This window comes from Hevea brasiliensis, chromosome 13 (genome assembly GCF_030052815.1).
Source record: "Hevea brasiliensis isolate MT/VB/25A 57/8 chromosome 13, ASM3005281v1, whole genome shotgun sequence".
NCBI classification, from domain to species: domain Eukaryota; kingdom Viridiplantae; phylum Streptophyta; class Magnoliopsida; order Malpighiales; family Euphorbiaceae; genus Hevea; species Hevea brasiliensis.
Window position 1 is genome coordinate 77,250,507 of NC_079505.1, and position 16,436 is coordinate 77,266,942.

General features: G+C 31.0%; 1 protein-coding gene and 1 long non-coding RNA gene across 10 annotated transcripts; one reads left to right on the forward strand and one right to left on the reverse strand.

Annotated features, from left to right (window-relative positions):
- Nucleotides 1-6,179: 6,179 nt before the first annotated feature.
- Nucleotides 6,180-11,996, reverse strand: LOC110647483 (pentatricopeptide repeat-containing protein At1g08070, chloroplastic). 9 transcript variants are annotated; one of them, XM_058132265.1, is made up of 6 exons: nucleotides 9,862-11,996; nucleotides 9,236-9,322; nucleotides 7,947-7,993; nucleotides 7,222-7,495; nucleotides 6,522-6,641; nucleotides 6,184-6,420 (listed from the first exon to the last, which is right to left on the reverse strand). In XM_058132265.1, exon 1 carries the CDS (start codon nucleotides 11,559-11,561, stop codon nucleotides 9,945-9,947), a length of 1,617 nt encoding a protein of 538 aa, XP_057988248.1. In that variant the 5' UTR covers nucleotides 11,562-11,996; the 3' UTR covers nucleotides 6,184-6,420; nucleotides 6,522-6,641; nucleotides 7,222-7,495; nucleotides 7,947-7,993; nucleotides 9,236-9,322; nucleotides 9,862-9,944. The 9 variants fall into 9 exon arrangements, with proteins under 9 accessions (XP_057988247.1, XP_057988249.1, XP_057988251.1 ...); XM_058132264.1 differs by having other exon boundaries at nucleotides 6,180-6,420; nucleotides 7,947-9,322; XM_058132267.1 differs by having other exon boundaries at nucleotides 6,183-6,420; nucleotides 7,222-7,993; nucleotides 9,236-9,310.
- Nucleotides 11,997-14,042: 2,046 nt separating this feature from the next.
- Nucleotides 14,043-16,436, forward strand: LOC131171729 (uncharacterized). Its single transcript, XR_009142375.1, has 3 exons — nucleotides 14,043-14,583; nucleotides 15,317-15,373; nucleotides 15,950-16,436. It is a non-coding gene; the product is annotated as an uncharacterized LOC131171729 (long non-coding RNA).

Here is a 16,436-nt window from a genome sequence, read left to right on the forward strand (position 1 = left end):
TATGTCTATCTAGAAAAGATATCATAACTTTGTATTTTTTATAAATATGGATGAGTTTTTCAATCCATAGATATACTACTTCTACTTCTTCTTCTTTTCTTCTAGTCTCTCTAAATTCGGTTCGTATAAAGAGTTCTTAAGGTAAATCTTCAGGAATTGCTATCTACAGATTTCAAGTTTTGTTGTATCCTGGAGGTATATTGCCATAATCTTACAGCAATCTAGTGAGGGCAATTAATACCTTAAAGATAGTGATTCATCACGTCTCAAAGCATATTCTACACCTTTTAAAATAGATATAACTATCGATAATAAATAAGTCAACCTTTGGTTAAGTGTCCACTTTAGGTGGAGGTGCTATTTCTTGGGCTTCAAAGAAACAAACTTGTATAACTTATTTTACGGTGGAATCCGAATTTATAACTTTGGCAAATGTTGGTAAAGAAGCAGAATAGTTGAAAAACTTGTTACCAGATATTAAGTTGTGGCTACAACCTATGCCATCTATTTCTTTATATTGTGATAGTCAAATCATGATGGCTAAAGCTTATAGTAAAATATAAAATGGAAAGTATATACATATAAGCTTAAGACATGAAAGACAATTAGTCTCTAATGGTGTTATTACCATGTTTATGTTAAATCCTATAATAATCTAGCAAATCCTTTAATAAAATGGCTCTCGAGAGTTATGATCATAAGTACATGTGCTGATTAGGATTTAAAATATTCCATTAAATTTACTAATGATGGAAACCCTACTTTATAATATTATTACTAAATAAAGTTTAAAGGGTAACAACAAGTCATTAGTAAATATTGTAATTAAGTATTTAGTGTACTAAGTTAATGAATGAGGATGAGTATTTATACTCTTAATGAAGTTTAATATTATTACAAAGGAAACTTTACCTATATGAATATAGGAAGTGGTGCCGCTTCAACAAAAGTGAGAATAACTTTTGTAAATGTTCATGAAGACAGGAGGTAGCACAAGGCCATATTCGTGCTCAAATTTTGATAAACTTTTTAAGTCGAACTAATTGATTCGTGTGTGTAGTATTTTCGATTCTATTTAATAGGAATCTAGATTTAAGCTAAGGCCATAATGATTTCTTTAAAACTTTGAAATACTTACACTAAGGAAAAGTTTAAATCAAAATATACTTTTTATTATGCATGAAACAATAGGATCTAACAATACAAGCTAAGTAAGGGATTGTTATAAATAGCTTATATGTTAGATAGTATAGAGAGAAAGAATTTCTATATTGTTAAAATATAAGAAAGTGAAGGAATGACAATAGTGAAATGTGTATAGAATTATATATATATATATATATTATTCAATTATGTCACTTGGCACATATATGTGTGAAATAAAATAATTATCTTATTGTAATTTTCGTAAATAAATTACGAATAGATGTGTTTATTAACAAGTAGATATGTCTATTAATAAACAGACATGTCTATTTTATATAAAAAGTCACAACTGTTTGTATAGGTATCTGTTAATAAACAGACAAGTCTATTCTATACAAACAGTCACAACTATTTGTATAGGTGTTTGTTAATAAATAGACATGTCTTTTACATAAACAGTTGTATCTATTGGAGATAGATAGATATGTATATCTAAAAAAGGTGTCATAACTTTTCATTCTTTATAAATATGGATGAGTTTTTCAATTCAAAAATATGCTACTTCTATTTTTTCTTATTCTTCTTATTCTCTTCTAGTATCTCTAAATTCGGTTCATATAAAGTTCTTAAGAGAAATCTTCAGGAGTTGCTGTCTGCAGATTTTAGGCTTTGTTGTATCCTGGAGGTATATTGTCATAACCTTGCAACAATCTATTGAGGGCAATTAATACCTTAAAGATGATTATTTATCACGTCTCAAAGCCTATTCTACACCCACTGCCTCAACACTAATAATATTTACATAATTACATAGTTAACTTATCAACTCTAACTTGAACATCAAAGAGTCCTCACCGGTCCTCACCGAGAATACTAGGTGGACCTCTGACCTATATATTCTCTATTCTACAGGTCCACACTCATAAGAAATTTTCATGAACCACAATAGTATATGAGAGATTTTGGTGTTAGCATCCAATTTCAGCAAAAGTTTTCTGTGCTACTTCCATGCTGCAGATTCTATTATCTCTGAAACTTTTGTCGAGTAAGGATTTAGCAACACAAGCAATTGAAGTCTGATCTTCGTTGAGCTGAACAAAGCATAAGAAGATTAATAGGTTTCTCAAACATGATATATTTTTAGTTTTATCATGCTCATACAACTTTGATAAATAGTTTGCTATAATTAAAATGAACCAAATAAAATTAGTTATAATTGATAAAAATTGAAAATATTTGACTTTTTTTTATATCAAAGTTTATGTCAGCAACAATATATAAAATAATAATATTTTTACCATATCAGTAATAATATTTTATTTACACTACGCCAACGACATCATCTAATTAAAATAACAATAATGCCATAAATTCCCAATTTTAAAGTTTGACTAAAATAAATATTAAAATTTAAAATTATGTCAAAATTAATAAAAAAAAACCGAAATTGACAATTCACATAAAAAATTTAGTGTTTTTTTAACAGTTTACGTAAAATAAACTAATTAAGCATTAATGATTTTGAAGTTCACTCATAATACCAATGAATTAATAGCTCTATTTTATGATATAAAAAAATTAGAAATAAATTCAAATCTCATCAGATCCTTTTCCTCATAAATACTTTGGTCAACAACCTACAAAGAATCCTCACTTAATCGTAGTTATCCAAACATATGGAAACCAACTAAATCAAAATCACTTTTGTCATAAACATATTAATCAGATTTTGATTTTCGAAATCAAAGAAAAAGAAAAATAGACATTCAACCAACCATCACTTTTGTATTGAACCATTCAACTGCGAATTGGGTAGATGCAGTTTGGCCAGTGTTTCTTGTGGAAAATAAAGTCCATGCAATGCAAGATACAGACTAACATTCCAAAGGCACAATAAGTGCAGTGATTACAGAAGCCTTGCAATTCTTGGCTTTTGACAATATCTTTGAAATTAGCGTACAAATATTGGAAATTATGGAGGCTCCTTCCATTAAATTCTTCTTTTTAACTTCCAATGTCTTAATCGCACACCCGACCCTCCATCTAGACAACCATTACCTTTCTTTTTTACACTTAAACTTCTTTTCAAATTTCAAATTACGATCAATGATGGAGGTTTGGAAACATGATCAATTGTCTGCCTCTTACCTTCCTCAATATTATAATGCTAGGATATTTATCTAATTAATTACTTAAATTTTTTTAAAGTAAAATATTCAATATTATGAGATAAATCTCATTGAATTTCCATATTAATTATCTCTCAATTTTATTTTATAATTTAAAATTTACTATATATTCTTTAAATTATTAATATTATTTGGTCCATTCTTTTCGAAATTTTTACTATAATTTCATTTAATTAATTTATTTAAAGAAAAAAGAATTGTGAAATTTTCAGACTTAAACAATGCTGAAGACTGTCGGCAAAATTTGATTGTTAAACTTGGAATTGCTCCACCAAAATGGTTTAAACCAATTTAACTTGACTTTCTCTTGCTATATATTATCTTATTTTTTCTTGCTTATTACGGATGTAGGATTCCGACACTCTTCACGTGCAATTAGACTGAATTTAAGTTTATATATCTAAGGTCTAATAGCATATGAAATTCTTCAACTTGTAAAGTGTTGAAAATTATTGACAAAATCTTATTATTGAGTTTAGAATTGACTCCATCAAAATTGTTTAAGCCAACTTGACTTAACTGCCTCTTGCTCCGTATATTATCTTATTTTTACTTGTTTGTTATCAACGGGTACTCCAACTAAATTCCCCAAACTCCCCACCTTTTAAAAAAAAAAAAAAAGAAAAATAATTGTTTGATAGGAAAATAATTGTTTGCAACTCCACGATAGTTAGAACAGAAGGCGATCGGATAATATTAGGATAAAAATTGACACTTACCAAATTATTCAAAATGACCATAATTATGACATTCTGGGTACTACCGACCATTTCAACCTACCTATCCATATACTTTTAATTTCTTTCCTGAGATAAAGAAATGAGGAGAGAATCCTGATTTGAAACCTACCCATATAATATTCCAAGTCGGCTGGTTGGTTGGTTCAAATGGGATCGGCTGGAATTCCGGAAACCGTACTGGATTGCAACATATCAGTCAAAAACTCTGAAATTCGCATCAATCAAAGCAGAAATTTTAGAATATAATAATTTCTCCAATCAAAGGTTAGGGTTGTTAATTGTTCGCTTTCTGCTTTCTTTCGCATTCTTCATCCGTCGGCATTTGTCCTGTTAGTAGTCTTCTCCGACTAACAACTTTATTTTCACTTTGCGTAAGTGTTGACCATTGATAATTTTCTTTTTAAATTTAAAAATAAAATTAATGGTTAAATGTCTAAGTCTCTATTTTTTTCTAAGAAATAATTTATTTATGAAAAATATATAAATTTTTTCATATTTTAATGGGATTATTAAAATATAAAAAATGGGATTCTTTTTTAATAAAAAAAATTCAATTTTTTAATTGAGGAAAAAAATTATCTTAATTTTTTTATTAAGAAAAAAAATTACCTGTTAACTCATTTTCTAAGTGTTCAAATGATAGAAAATATAAAAAAAATTATTTTTTAAATAAATATTATCCATTAACTCATTTTCTAAGTATTCAAATAATAAAAAATATAAAAAATATATTTTTCAAAAAACAAATGGAGTAAATTTTTTCCTAATACAAAAAAATTAAGAATTCAAATTCTCACATATCTCTATTCTTTTTAAACAGTTTTGAAGTATTTAAAAAAAAAAAAAATCGACTCCAATCACTTAACTAAATTATGATAAAACTATATGCTATTGATTGTTATAGTCAATGGATTGATAGGTACATAATGGAATGAAGCGAAGGACAGAAATACTTAACTAAATAAGCAATCAATTTTTTTTAATCTATAGCAGTTTCTTCTATGCTAATATTGATCATCAAGAATGATAACGAAAGAGAATATAATAGTAAGAACATTAATTTGTGATGATCCATCATTACAAAATAAAGAAATAAATTGATTGAGGATGGAGGTGGCTAGACAATGTTGAACAACCACCACCACTAAACCCTGGATTGGAGTTTCCTTAGTTTATCACGTTTTACATGAAGCTCAGCTCATACGAAAGAGACACGCATGAATTGGATTAACTTTGGAAAATTAAAATAATAACAATAATTACAAATTGATCCAATAATAGAACTTGCTTTCTTACACTCCCCTTGGCTTAATTACAACTCGACATCACATTAATTAGGGATTATGTTTCAAACCCACATCATGATCAAGTACTTTAATTAATTGAGTTTTGTATTGCACAATTGATTAGATAATATTTAATCAAATGGAAAACCCCATGTAGAGACAAAACTGAACATAATACGTACACAACATTTAGTATTAATTTAGGGGTTGAGAAGGTTAATTAAATTGGCAGCGGTTTAGGTTTTTCAGTTTTAGAGCTGTTTAAAGTGGAACCCAAAAACAGCCAACTAAAAAATGGATTAAATTAATAGAGATTTTGGAGTTTGGGTGACTAAGAGGACGAACATAGGGCAGATAATAAGAAAAGTATATAATGTTAAGAAGCTTATTATGTTGCTGAGAAGCTTACAACAGTATGATTACGTCTGTTAAGTACTAACAAGAAACCTCGTTAAAATATTTCAACTTGTACATCCACGTGACAGGCGTGCGACAAAGAGAGACAGAGTTTCATTAATTAATAATGTTTTGTCGCTTTGATCATTCATGGATTAATTATTGGGAGGTTGCCTTCTGGGCTTCTGCTGTTTTCCAAAGTCATTTGAGGCCATACAAGGCAATCATCCTCAGAAACGTTACTTCAACTTCAATCTGTGCATTCACTGTGCTTAATTTTATAATCATCATATTTACATTCGTATCTTTCCACTAGCCTCTTTTTTTCCTTCTCACAAGCACAGCTATGGACAAATGAGTTTTGTCTTAATTGTATTAGAATCGTCTTTAACTTTAAAGCTATGTTGTTATGAGTTGAAACCCAAATTGGAGCCTAATTGACCAAGAAAAAACAGTGTCAAATATATAGTAGCATTTAATATCTAATAACCAGCAACAAAACATATCATTACTAACAACTAACTTAAATTTTTTTGTTAACATCCATCACTTAAATTCAATTCTGCTGGAAGACTAAAATGTACTTCATATCCTTTTTCAAACACCATGGCTTGCATATTCATGATTTGACTATAGCACTGAATGTCTTCAGGATCATCAGTCCTGAAGGGAAAATAAACAAATACCATTAACTAAAACCATGAATGTAAATATTACCCACAGAAATCCAAATACTTGTATGTATTTTTTATGTGAGGTAGCACCTCTCTGCTGTAGGTTTTCTGGGGTAAGTAGAGAGCCTTTTTCACATGGTCTTTTCATTGCATTCCTTCCATTAGATCAACAAAAGGCACTGGCTTCCACCACCTTTCGGTCCAAAGAACCTGCATGTGTAACCAATATCAGCTTTAATAGGTCAGTTATGAGTATGATACAAATAAAAGTCTTGCTGGAAACAGTAAATCAAATGTGAAATTTTGATCAACTAGGACGGAAAAAAATGCATTCATTACTAAGCCAAAGGGACCGTGTATAAAATAACTAGTACAGATGAAAGCAATTTAATCACAGAGTTTACATTGACTAAAACTATAATCCGTGAAAATTTTAATTAAGGGAGGAAATCTAACCTGCAAATATGATCAAGCTTTTATTTATCTTCATTGAAATCAAATTCAATTAGGTTTCTTATCACCACACCACCAGTGAATCAGAACCCAATACCACTGAAACTATTTTCATAAAGACTCAATTATAAAGTTAGAATCAGCTGAAAACACAAAGCCTCATCAAAGAGCTTGTACTGAACCCAACAGTGTTCATTTCAAATCAATCGTATAATCAGCATAGAATGTATCAGACGATACACTGTATGATACAAATTGCTACTTCAAAACTGAATAAAATAAAATAAAATAATGCTTTGACATCTCTAGTAGCTTCTAGCATGTTCTGCACTATTACCTGCAAACTTCCCCTGAGGCAAAGGGAGCTTCTAGTGTTTTGTTGTAGAAGGAAGCCTAGAAATGCAAAAAGGATAGCAGATGACCAAAAAATAATTTCTTTCATCTTGCTGTTCATGGGCGGAGAAACATATTTCTGCACCCCTCCCCAACCTTCTAAAAGATAACATTGTGCCAGAGAAAGAAACCGAAAAAGAAGCAAAAGAAAGGGGGATAGCGGGCATGATATTTAGCAGCTATCTTCACCACAATCTGAAACTCAAAATGAAGAGGCCCTGTACTCCATGCAATTCAGGAACGTGGTTCTTCAGATTACATTTGGACAAAAGATGGGGCAATTTATATGCTAACTGATAACAACCATGCTTCCCCTACCACTGACTAATTTTCACAAATTAATAAACCATATGAAGTGATTGAATTACTATTTCCGACACTGGTAGCATCTCAACTCAAAACTCTTGAAAGCTTTTGGTTCCCCAAAAAAAATCTGTTTCCGTTAATTCAACAATATTTCATCTCATGTGATCTGAGTTAAACTTGACCACAAAGAAAACTGGTCAAGCATCTTACCAACTCTTCCGAAACAGAGATTGCAAGGATCTATGTTACAACAAGGTGACCATCTCTGCAGGCTCTTATGGCATTCAAATGAGACTAAAATCAAATGTGAACCCATTACAGAACTTGCAACTTATATCATCCAAAATAGGTCAAGAGCCTTACTTCTTGGGTTCATTGTGGGCAGTACCAAGCATGAAGCAGATCTGGAACTTTTGCAGTTAAGAAACAATATCGCACAAAAATTAATTTTATTAGACAAAGACAAAAACTGCATAAAATTCTAAGGATTCATAAATTAGTACAACAAAAAAACAATGGTTTCAGGTGAACAAAACAGGGCAGGATTAAACAAAGACATTCTCTGTTGCATATGCTTTTAGAGAAATTTATTCTGAAAATTTGGATAAATTTCAAGAGTTATCCCTGAACTTTAAGGGTTATAACAAAGATGTCCTTCAACTTGAAAATGTAATATAAAATCCCTTGAACTTTGAAATTTTACATAGTAAAATTTTTCTTACCTTTAATAGCCCGTTTATTAGTAACACGCTGATATAAACAATCCAGAGTTGTGATAACGTGGACAATTGCTATTGTTTTTCAAAAGTAAAGTCCCTCTAATCAACTGCTATACATCTAGCATTTCATTGTCCTATGCGGATGAAATTCTTTCATGGTTGATCTATAAAGAGAATCATAGCCAGTTTTGACACTAGCACATAAAGGAAAGAGAATTGTCTGGGGCACCACCACTATAGATTGTATAAAACGGTTATTGGGAGTCAAAAGGATTTTACTGTATAAAATTTCAAAGTTCAAGAAGTTTTTTGTTTTATTTTTAAGTTCAGGGACACCTCTATTACAACGTCTAAAGTTCAAGAATAGCTATTAAAATTTATCCCTGAAAGTTTAGTGTATTTTCAAGGAACTACCTACTCTAAGATTTTCTCAACTAGAAATGTATAATCCATCTTCAATTAAAAGAAAAAAAAAAGGTAGTTCCATATAACAGCTACAATTACAAACATGGCAAAATGAGCAGCAAGTAGAAGAATGATTATGCTGCAAAGTAAGCACATTACTTCGCATTGCACTATATTATCCCTAGTCCATCTTGTGAAGATATAATGCTATCTTAATTTGATTACAGCAATCTATTTCATTCCCTAGAATTTTCCAGAAAAACTTCAGACATGGTAGATTTTCACTAGAAATCAATGAATACGGGTAATGTTTAACAGGTTGGAATTTTAATAAAGCTATGATTTATTGCATGCATTTTAGACCTCCATTTCACATGTTTGCTTTTGTTTCTAATGAGTGAAATCAATAAAAAGGTATAAAATGGTAATTTAAAACTATATAACAGCAGCTAACACTGACGCTTCTGTTCAGAGTGTGCATGGCAAAGGTTGTTTTTAACTTGCAAAAGTAAAGGAGTTAAAGAATACCAATGCAAAGGTGCAGATACGGATAGCTTCAATCTGACCAGGCAGGTGGACTGAACCTGGTATGCTAAAGCTGCCCTGTGATAACACCTAAACACAATAATAAAAGGAAAAGAGGAATAAAGGAAAATAGCATGCTATGGAAAAAGGTTAAGAATTAAGGATTTACAATTTTTGATAAATGAATTGGTATTCTATGTAAGATCAATATATATTATTCCATAATTATTTATGAAATGTTCCAATCACCTTTGAATAGGTTTTTCATTAATTTTTTAAGGTAGTCACATTCACATGTTAAATACTATTAAGGCTCACATACAACACACATACACACTCAAATATACAAGATGGAAGGGGAAATTTTTTGAAGGAAAAAAAATGCACAATTAAATATTTTATAGAATAATCAATTTTCAACCAACAATCAGGAGGGAGAGAATAAAGGCATAAACTGTTATTGAGTAACACCATTTCAGTTGCATATATAAATTTGAAGCTCACTAAACTGATTTATAAAAATTTCTCCGTGCATTTGCTTCTAGAACTGAAATCTCAAATCCCAATCAGTTCCATGTCATTCTTAACTTCTTATGAACCATCAACAAGTAAGAGATAAGACAACTTACATTCCACTTTGATGAAGATATCTTGCGAGGAAAACACCATTATGTTTCTAGTTCTACTATCCTTGACAATATGACTTCTATCTTCAACTACTCTTCCCAAGCTCCATATAGTCTGGTACATATCCAGATGATCTCAACAATTTTGTCAAACCCCTCAAGGTTCCATATATTAACTCGCTCTCAGGCAGCCTCTCATCTAGAGAATAAAACTCAAAAACACCATCATTGACCTCAATCAAACTGCAACCTGGTAATTTTCTGAACCCAGTATCTCTCATTGCAACTTTTAATCGTGCAACATCTTTCCATCTTCCAAGATCACCATATATATTAGAAAGCATCACATAGTTTGCAGGGTTCTTTGGCTCAAATTTGATGAGTTTTTCAAGTGCTAGTTCTGCCAATACAACATTTTTGTAAACCCTACACGCCCCAAGCAAGGCAGCCCAAATAACAGCATCTGCTTCCATAGGCATCTTTTTAACAAAATCCACAGCCTGAACTAAAAGCCCAGCTCTTGCAAGCAGATCAACCATACAACCATAGTGCTCTATTTGAGGCACAATTGAATAATCATCAATCATTGATTGAAAATACGCAAAGCCATCTTCAATCAAACCCATGTGTGTGCAAGCACACAAAACACCCAAGAAGGTGATTCCATCTGGCTTTTCTCCAGCATTTTTCATTTGAGAAAACAACCTTAAAGCATCTGCCCCACGCCCATGCACTGCTAGGCCACCAATCATGGTATTCCAGCTAATCACATCTTTCATATGCATGCCTTTAAACACATCAATTGCATTTTCTAGAATCCCACATTTTGCATACATGTCGACCAAAGCATTCTCAACATATACATTTCCTTTATATCCATTACTCTCAGCGTACGCATGCACCCACTTACCCAAATCAACAGCACCCAATCTTGCACATGCAGACAACACAGTCACAAGTGTGGCATCAGTAGGAACCACATTACCATCAACTAACATCTTCTTAAAAGAACTTAATACTTCCAAAAAACGCCCATCGCGTGCATAACCTCCTATCAATCCATTCCATGAAAAGACATTCCTTTCCGGCATCTCTTCAAACAGTCTTTCACAAGCTTCAACATCACCTTTGTTGGCATAACCACTCAAAATCGTGTTCCAAGACATAACGTCCTTGTTCGGCATCCTATTGAAAAGCTCGCGTGCTCTTGCCATATCCCCTATCTCAATATAACCCGTAATCACAGTGTTCCATAACACAATATCACGTTCAGGGGCCAAATCAAAAAGGCAACGTGCAGTTTCTATATCATTACAAAATATGAAACCACGAATCATGGAAGTCCAAGCAACCACATTTCTTTCTAGCATCTCACCAAACACTCTATAAGCCTCCCCTATCACTCCTCTGCTAGAATACAAATCAATCAACATAGTACCCATGTATGGGTTGGCTCTAAATCCACTCTTTATCACAAAACAATGCAATTGTTCACCTTCTCTGAATGCATTAATCTTTACACAAGATTTAAGAACCATTGGGAAAGTGAAGCAGTTAGGCATTATATCCATTCTCTTCATTTGGCTATACAAGACAATAACTTCCCAATGAAATTCGTTTTGGGCATAGCCTTTAAACATTGCATTCCAACTGGAGAGATTTGGATAAGGAATTCGATCGAACATTTTGTGGGCATAATCCATTTTCTTAAGCAAAGCAGAAGCTGAGAGAATTCTTGGAACTATATAGTCATTGTATTCAAAGCCATGGGTGATAATCTGGGATTGGATTTGATGAAGGTGCTTGAGGGACTTACATGACTGTAAGAGTGATATGAACGTCTCTTCAAGAAGTCTGTGAGGTAACTTTGGGGCTAAACTTGGAGCAATTTTTGCCACTTTCTAGCAGTAAAAATGTTGCTCAGCAAAGTCTAGTTCAGCGTTTCACAAGCTCAGACGAAAATCCAACTTGCGTACATTCAGAGATCAGTATACCTGATAAAGACAACAGAATTTGGGGATTTTTGGAAAAGGAAGAAGTAGACGTTGGACGCTATTAATTCCCGAACTGCTCAAATACGGATTTGTCTGAAAACGTCGGGCAAATTTTTACTAACATCCACTGGCTGCTTTAATTTCTTTTTTAAAATTCCCAAAATTTCTTTTTGAGTATAATTAAAATTACTATGATCATATATTGCAAGTTTTCATGACAATTACTCAATTTTAAAGTTTTCCTTTATGTCATGACTTAAATTTGATTTCTCTTTTAAAAAAAAAATAATTTTATTTATTTTTTATGTTAAAAACATTAATAAAATTAAAGTTTTTATAACTCCTTACAGATTACCATAAATAAATAAAAAAATTATTTCTCTTCTTATATTTTTTCTAATTTCACATACACTAATTAAAATTTAATAACTTTTAAATATTTAGGCTAAAATAATACTAATTTTTTATCGTAACATACATGCACATTGATTTATTTGTTATATATAATTTTCTTTTTAATTTTTCATATATAATATAATATTATCATAATATATTATTTTTAATAGTTAATTAAATTTAATTATTTATTAGTATGATTGTATTTTATTTTTAATTGAAATTAATTAAAAATTATAAAAAAATAAAATTAATAAATTATATTATTTTAATAAATTAAAAATATTATAAATAAAAATAATATTCGTTATACATAGTTGTCATTTAATTTTGTTATACATAATTTTCCACTAATTTTTTATATATTATAATATTACCATAATATATTAATTTTCAATAAAAAATTTGTAATATGTTACATTCGGAATTTTTTTATTTAAAAATATAAATGATAAAAAATTTATAAAAATTTCTTTTTTAATATAATAATGTTTATTTATATTATATTATAATGTTTGAAATTTTTTATTTAAACATTTAATATACTACTAACTTTAAATAAATATTATGAAAAGGTTTATAGATATTATTTCATAATATTTCAAAATAATATTAACAATATATATTTTATAGCTTTCAACTATGCATATTTTGATGATAATAATAGTAGTATTTATAATAAAATAGTAATATGTCAATTAAAATTATTTATTGTTCTAAAGTAATAGTGTTTATAATGAAAAAAATCTGTATAGAAAATGCTTAGAAATATTTCTAAAATAAATTAAAGTACTAAAATCTTCTACTATTTTTAAAAAATAGTATTTATAGAAAAAAAATGAAATTAATAAAGAAGTAAAAAAATATTTACAATCGATTATCTTTATAATATGTGAATTCTAAATCCTATTGAAATAATTCTAATGCATTATCACTAAGTATAATTATTGTTAAAATAATATTAAAATTTTAATTTACGTTAACTATTATAATATTAGAAATTAAAATTTTTATGGAATTAGTGATGAATATTTCATCGCTAAATGTTATTAGCGACAATCTTAAATGGCCTCATTTATAAAAGTATCATGTTGCTAAAAAATAATGTTGTAAGGATAAACCTCACTCATTAAGTATTAGCAATGAAATTTACGTCGCTAAAGGCATTAGGGACGAAGAGATATGAATTACAATGAATATTTTATCGCTAATATATTTTATTGGCGACAATTCATTTCTTTGTCACTATAAATACATTTTAAGAAATTTTATAACTAATAAAAATAATAAAAACCATTTTTAGAAGTTGTAACCTTCTCACTTTTATATATTATATAGAATCTTTAATTTTATAATTATAAATAAACATTTTAAATTCTAAAAAAACTTAATTAATAATTTTAAATTTATTTAAATTTTAAAATAATATAATTAACAATAAAATAATGTAATTAGTAATAAAAATAATAAATAATATTTTGAGAAATTCTAATATTTCTTTCTTTATATAATATCTCAAAATTTTAAGAAATATATAACTTGTTAATTTGTTTACTCTAATATTTTTAATATATTTTAAGATTTATATGAAAAATTTTAAATTTAAATTTTTATTATTGAATTTGGATGTAACAACTAGAAAAAAAATGATGGGATTTTGGCGTGTGACAGTGGGCTTCCACTATCACAGCTAGCTTTTTATAAAAAAAAAAAAAAAAGGTTCAAAAGTGGGAGGAGGAACCCAACCCCCCCCCCCCCCCATTTTCCCTTCTCTCCTCTCCTACCCTCTCTTCTTCTTCTTTCTTTCTCCGGTGACCGGCCGGCGACTTCCCAAGCGGCTCCCCACCCGGCCGACGACCCTCCGGCGACGGCTAGACACCAGAAACGGCGGCAAGAGAGGGAGAAGAGAGAGAAAACGCGCGCACAGTGGGCAGCAGTTTTCCGGCGCGATTCCGGCTTCATCCGACGTCCGATTGAGGCGATTCAGGTGGCGTTGGAAAGCTTGTTCCGAGAGCTTTCTTTTGATACTAATTTTGCAGCAAATGGAGATCGGATGAGTGAGATATGGAGGAGAGAAGTTTCGGGTTTTTCAAGATTTTTCGTCAGATCTAGGACGATCCGACCGTTGGATCGATGATCCGAGACCACCTATGGACTGAGGAAGAGGAGAGGAGCATGGTGGTATGATCAGATTCGGCAAATGTCACCAGCGACCGGTGGCCGGCCACCGTGCGCGGTGGTTCCGGCGGTGGCTCTGGTGGGCTATGGAGATGATTCAACTTCCAGAGGCTTCCTCATAAATTTTTAGAATTTTTGAGACACAGATAAACTTCGGGTAAGACTAGTTTTATTATTTCTCTATCTGTGGAGGATAAATACAGTGTTTCTTAAACAGGAAAAATTGGAGAAAAATTTTAAGAAAAATATATGATGAAAGTAAAATTATTTGGAGATATTCTATGGTGTTAGTTGAATTTTTGAGTGATTGTAGAATATTTTTGAGAAATATAGATGGATTTTAGTTAGATTTTTAGCATATGGGCATATAAGATTATTTGAAATTAAAATATTTAAATTTTATATAATTGGTTGAAGCTTGAGGATGGAGGTTTAAATATGTGAATATTGAATTGGGTTGAATTAAGAATATGTTAGCTGTTGGAAACTTATGGAATCGAGTAAAATTCTTGAATAAAATATTCATGGGTGATTAGAAAATTACAATTCATTTTGCAATAGCCTTATAATATTATTAAGGACCACGGGACAAAATTTTAGAATTTTTAGAGCATGTTTGAGTGGATTTTTATAAAATGTCAATTATAGGGACTAAAACGTAATTTTTAAGGTTTTGAGTATTGCTTGGTTCGGAGGGCTCAGGAGGGGCCATGTAATGATGATGAGATATGAATTGAATCTAGAAGTGTTAATTGAGCCTTCTTGCAGGTTGGGTAGGTCCTAGGTATAGGGGAAACTCTGCCGAATTTTCGGCATAAATTAGGCTGTCTGTTACCTTTTTAGAGTTTTATTTTGACTTAGTACTAATAAATTTATAATTTAATTATTAGGTGATCGATGTCAGCTATTTTTCTGCAACCAGCAGCCACAATAATCATCGGTGTACTGTGAGTAAAATATTAATTTTAATTGTAATTTTAATATTATTATATGTTCAAGCATGCCTATACATCACCTATATGCATATATCTATGTAGTTAAACTCTAGGCACGTTTTATGTTGCATTCACAACTGTTAAAGTGCCATGTATGTTGTTGTGGTAATTTGGAGCAGTGTGCGTGCGTTGGCGTGCGTGTGATGTGGTGTTGGCTATGGATAGGACTGGTAGTCACGGCTTGAGATCTTCGATGGGACCCGATCCTTCGGGGGTAGTCACGGCTTGAGTTCTTTGCTGGTATCCCGATTTGGTTTATTAAGTGAAAGTCCGGCTTAAGTTCTTCGCTGGCACCAGGTTGGATTTAAGAGAGCTGTATAGGGGATCAGCTCCCATATATTATGATTGATATTACTGGGTGTATGAGTGCTCCAAATTACTTTTTTTTATGTTATGATGTGCAATTATTGTTGATGTTGTATTTCACTCTACAGGGTGTATTAGCTTTAGATAGTTATAGAGATTATGGTTAAAATTGATATTTTACTCTCTGAGTCGAACGCTCACTCCTGTTCAATATTTTTCCAGGCCACAGGAGGAGTTATTTTACAGAGCAACCTATTTTCTTCCTCGCAGGTTTAACGTCGATTATTTAATTGTTTTACTATCTTTTCTAAATTTAAAATCTAGAACTCCGCATGTGTTATTAATAGTGTGGACCTTGTTAGAAATAGTGTTAATTTAAATTTTTGAGATTAATAAATGAAGATTTGTATGGTATTTAAACAGTTTGTAAATGAGGTAACAGGGTTGAGCTGGGCTCCCCTGATTTTAGTTTCTGAAAATTTTTGGGCTAAGTTGGCCCGAAATGAAATTACAACTGTTTGATTTAAATTATCTTATATGCATATTGGGCCTAAATTGTGGGCCTGGTTATGGATTTGAGGAATAGTTAGGCTTACTACGGGCCTCGGGGGCTTTAAGCAGGCCCAGGTCCTAGTGCCGGTTCGGCCCATAGGTTGGGTCGTGACAAAGTTGGTATCAGAGCTTAGGCTCTAGATTCATGGAAAATAAT

Excerpts from the sequence above, each read along its gene's own strand:
- LOC110647483 (XM_058132266.1), bottom strand. The coding sequence starts at position 11,561 with ATGGATTATGCCCACAAAATGTTCGATCGAATTCCTTATCCAAATCTC.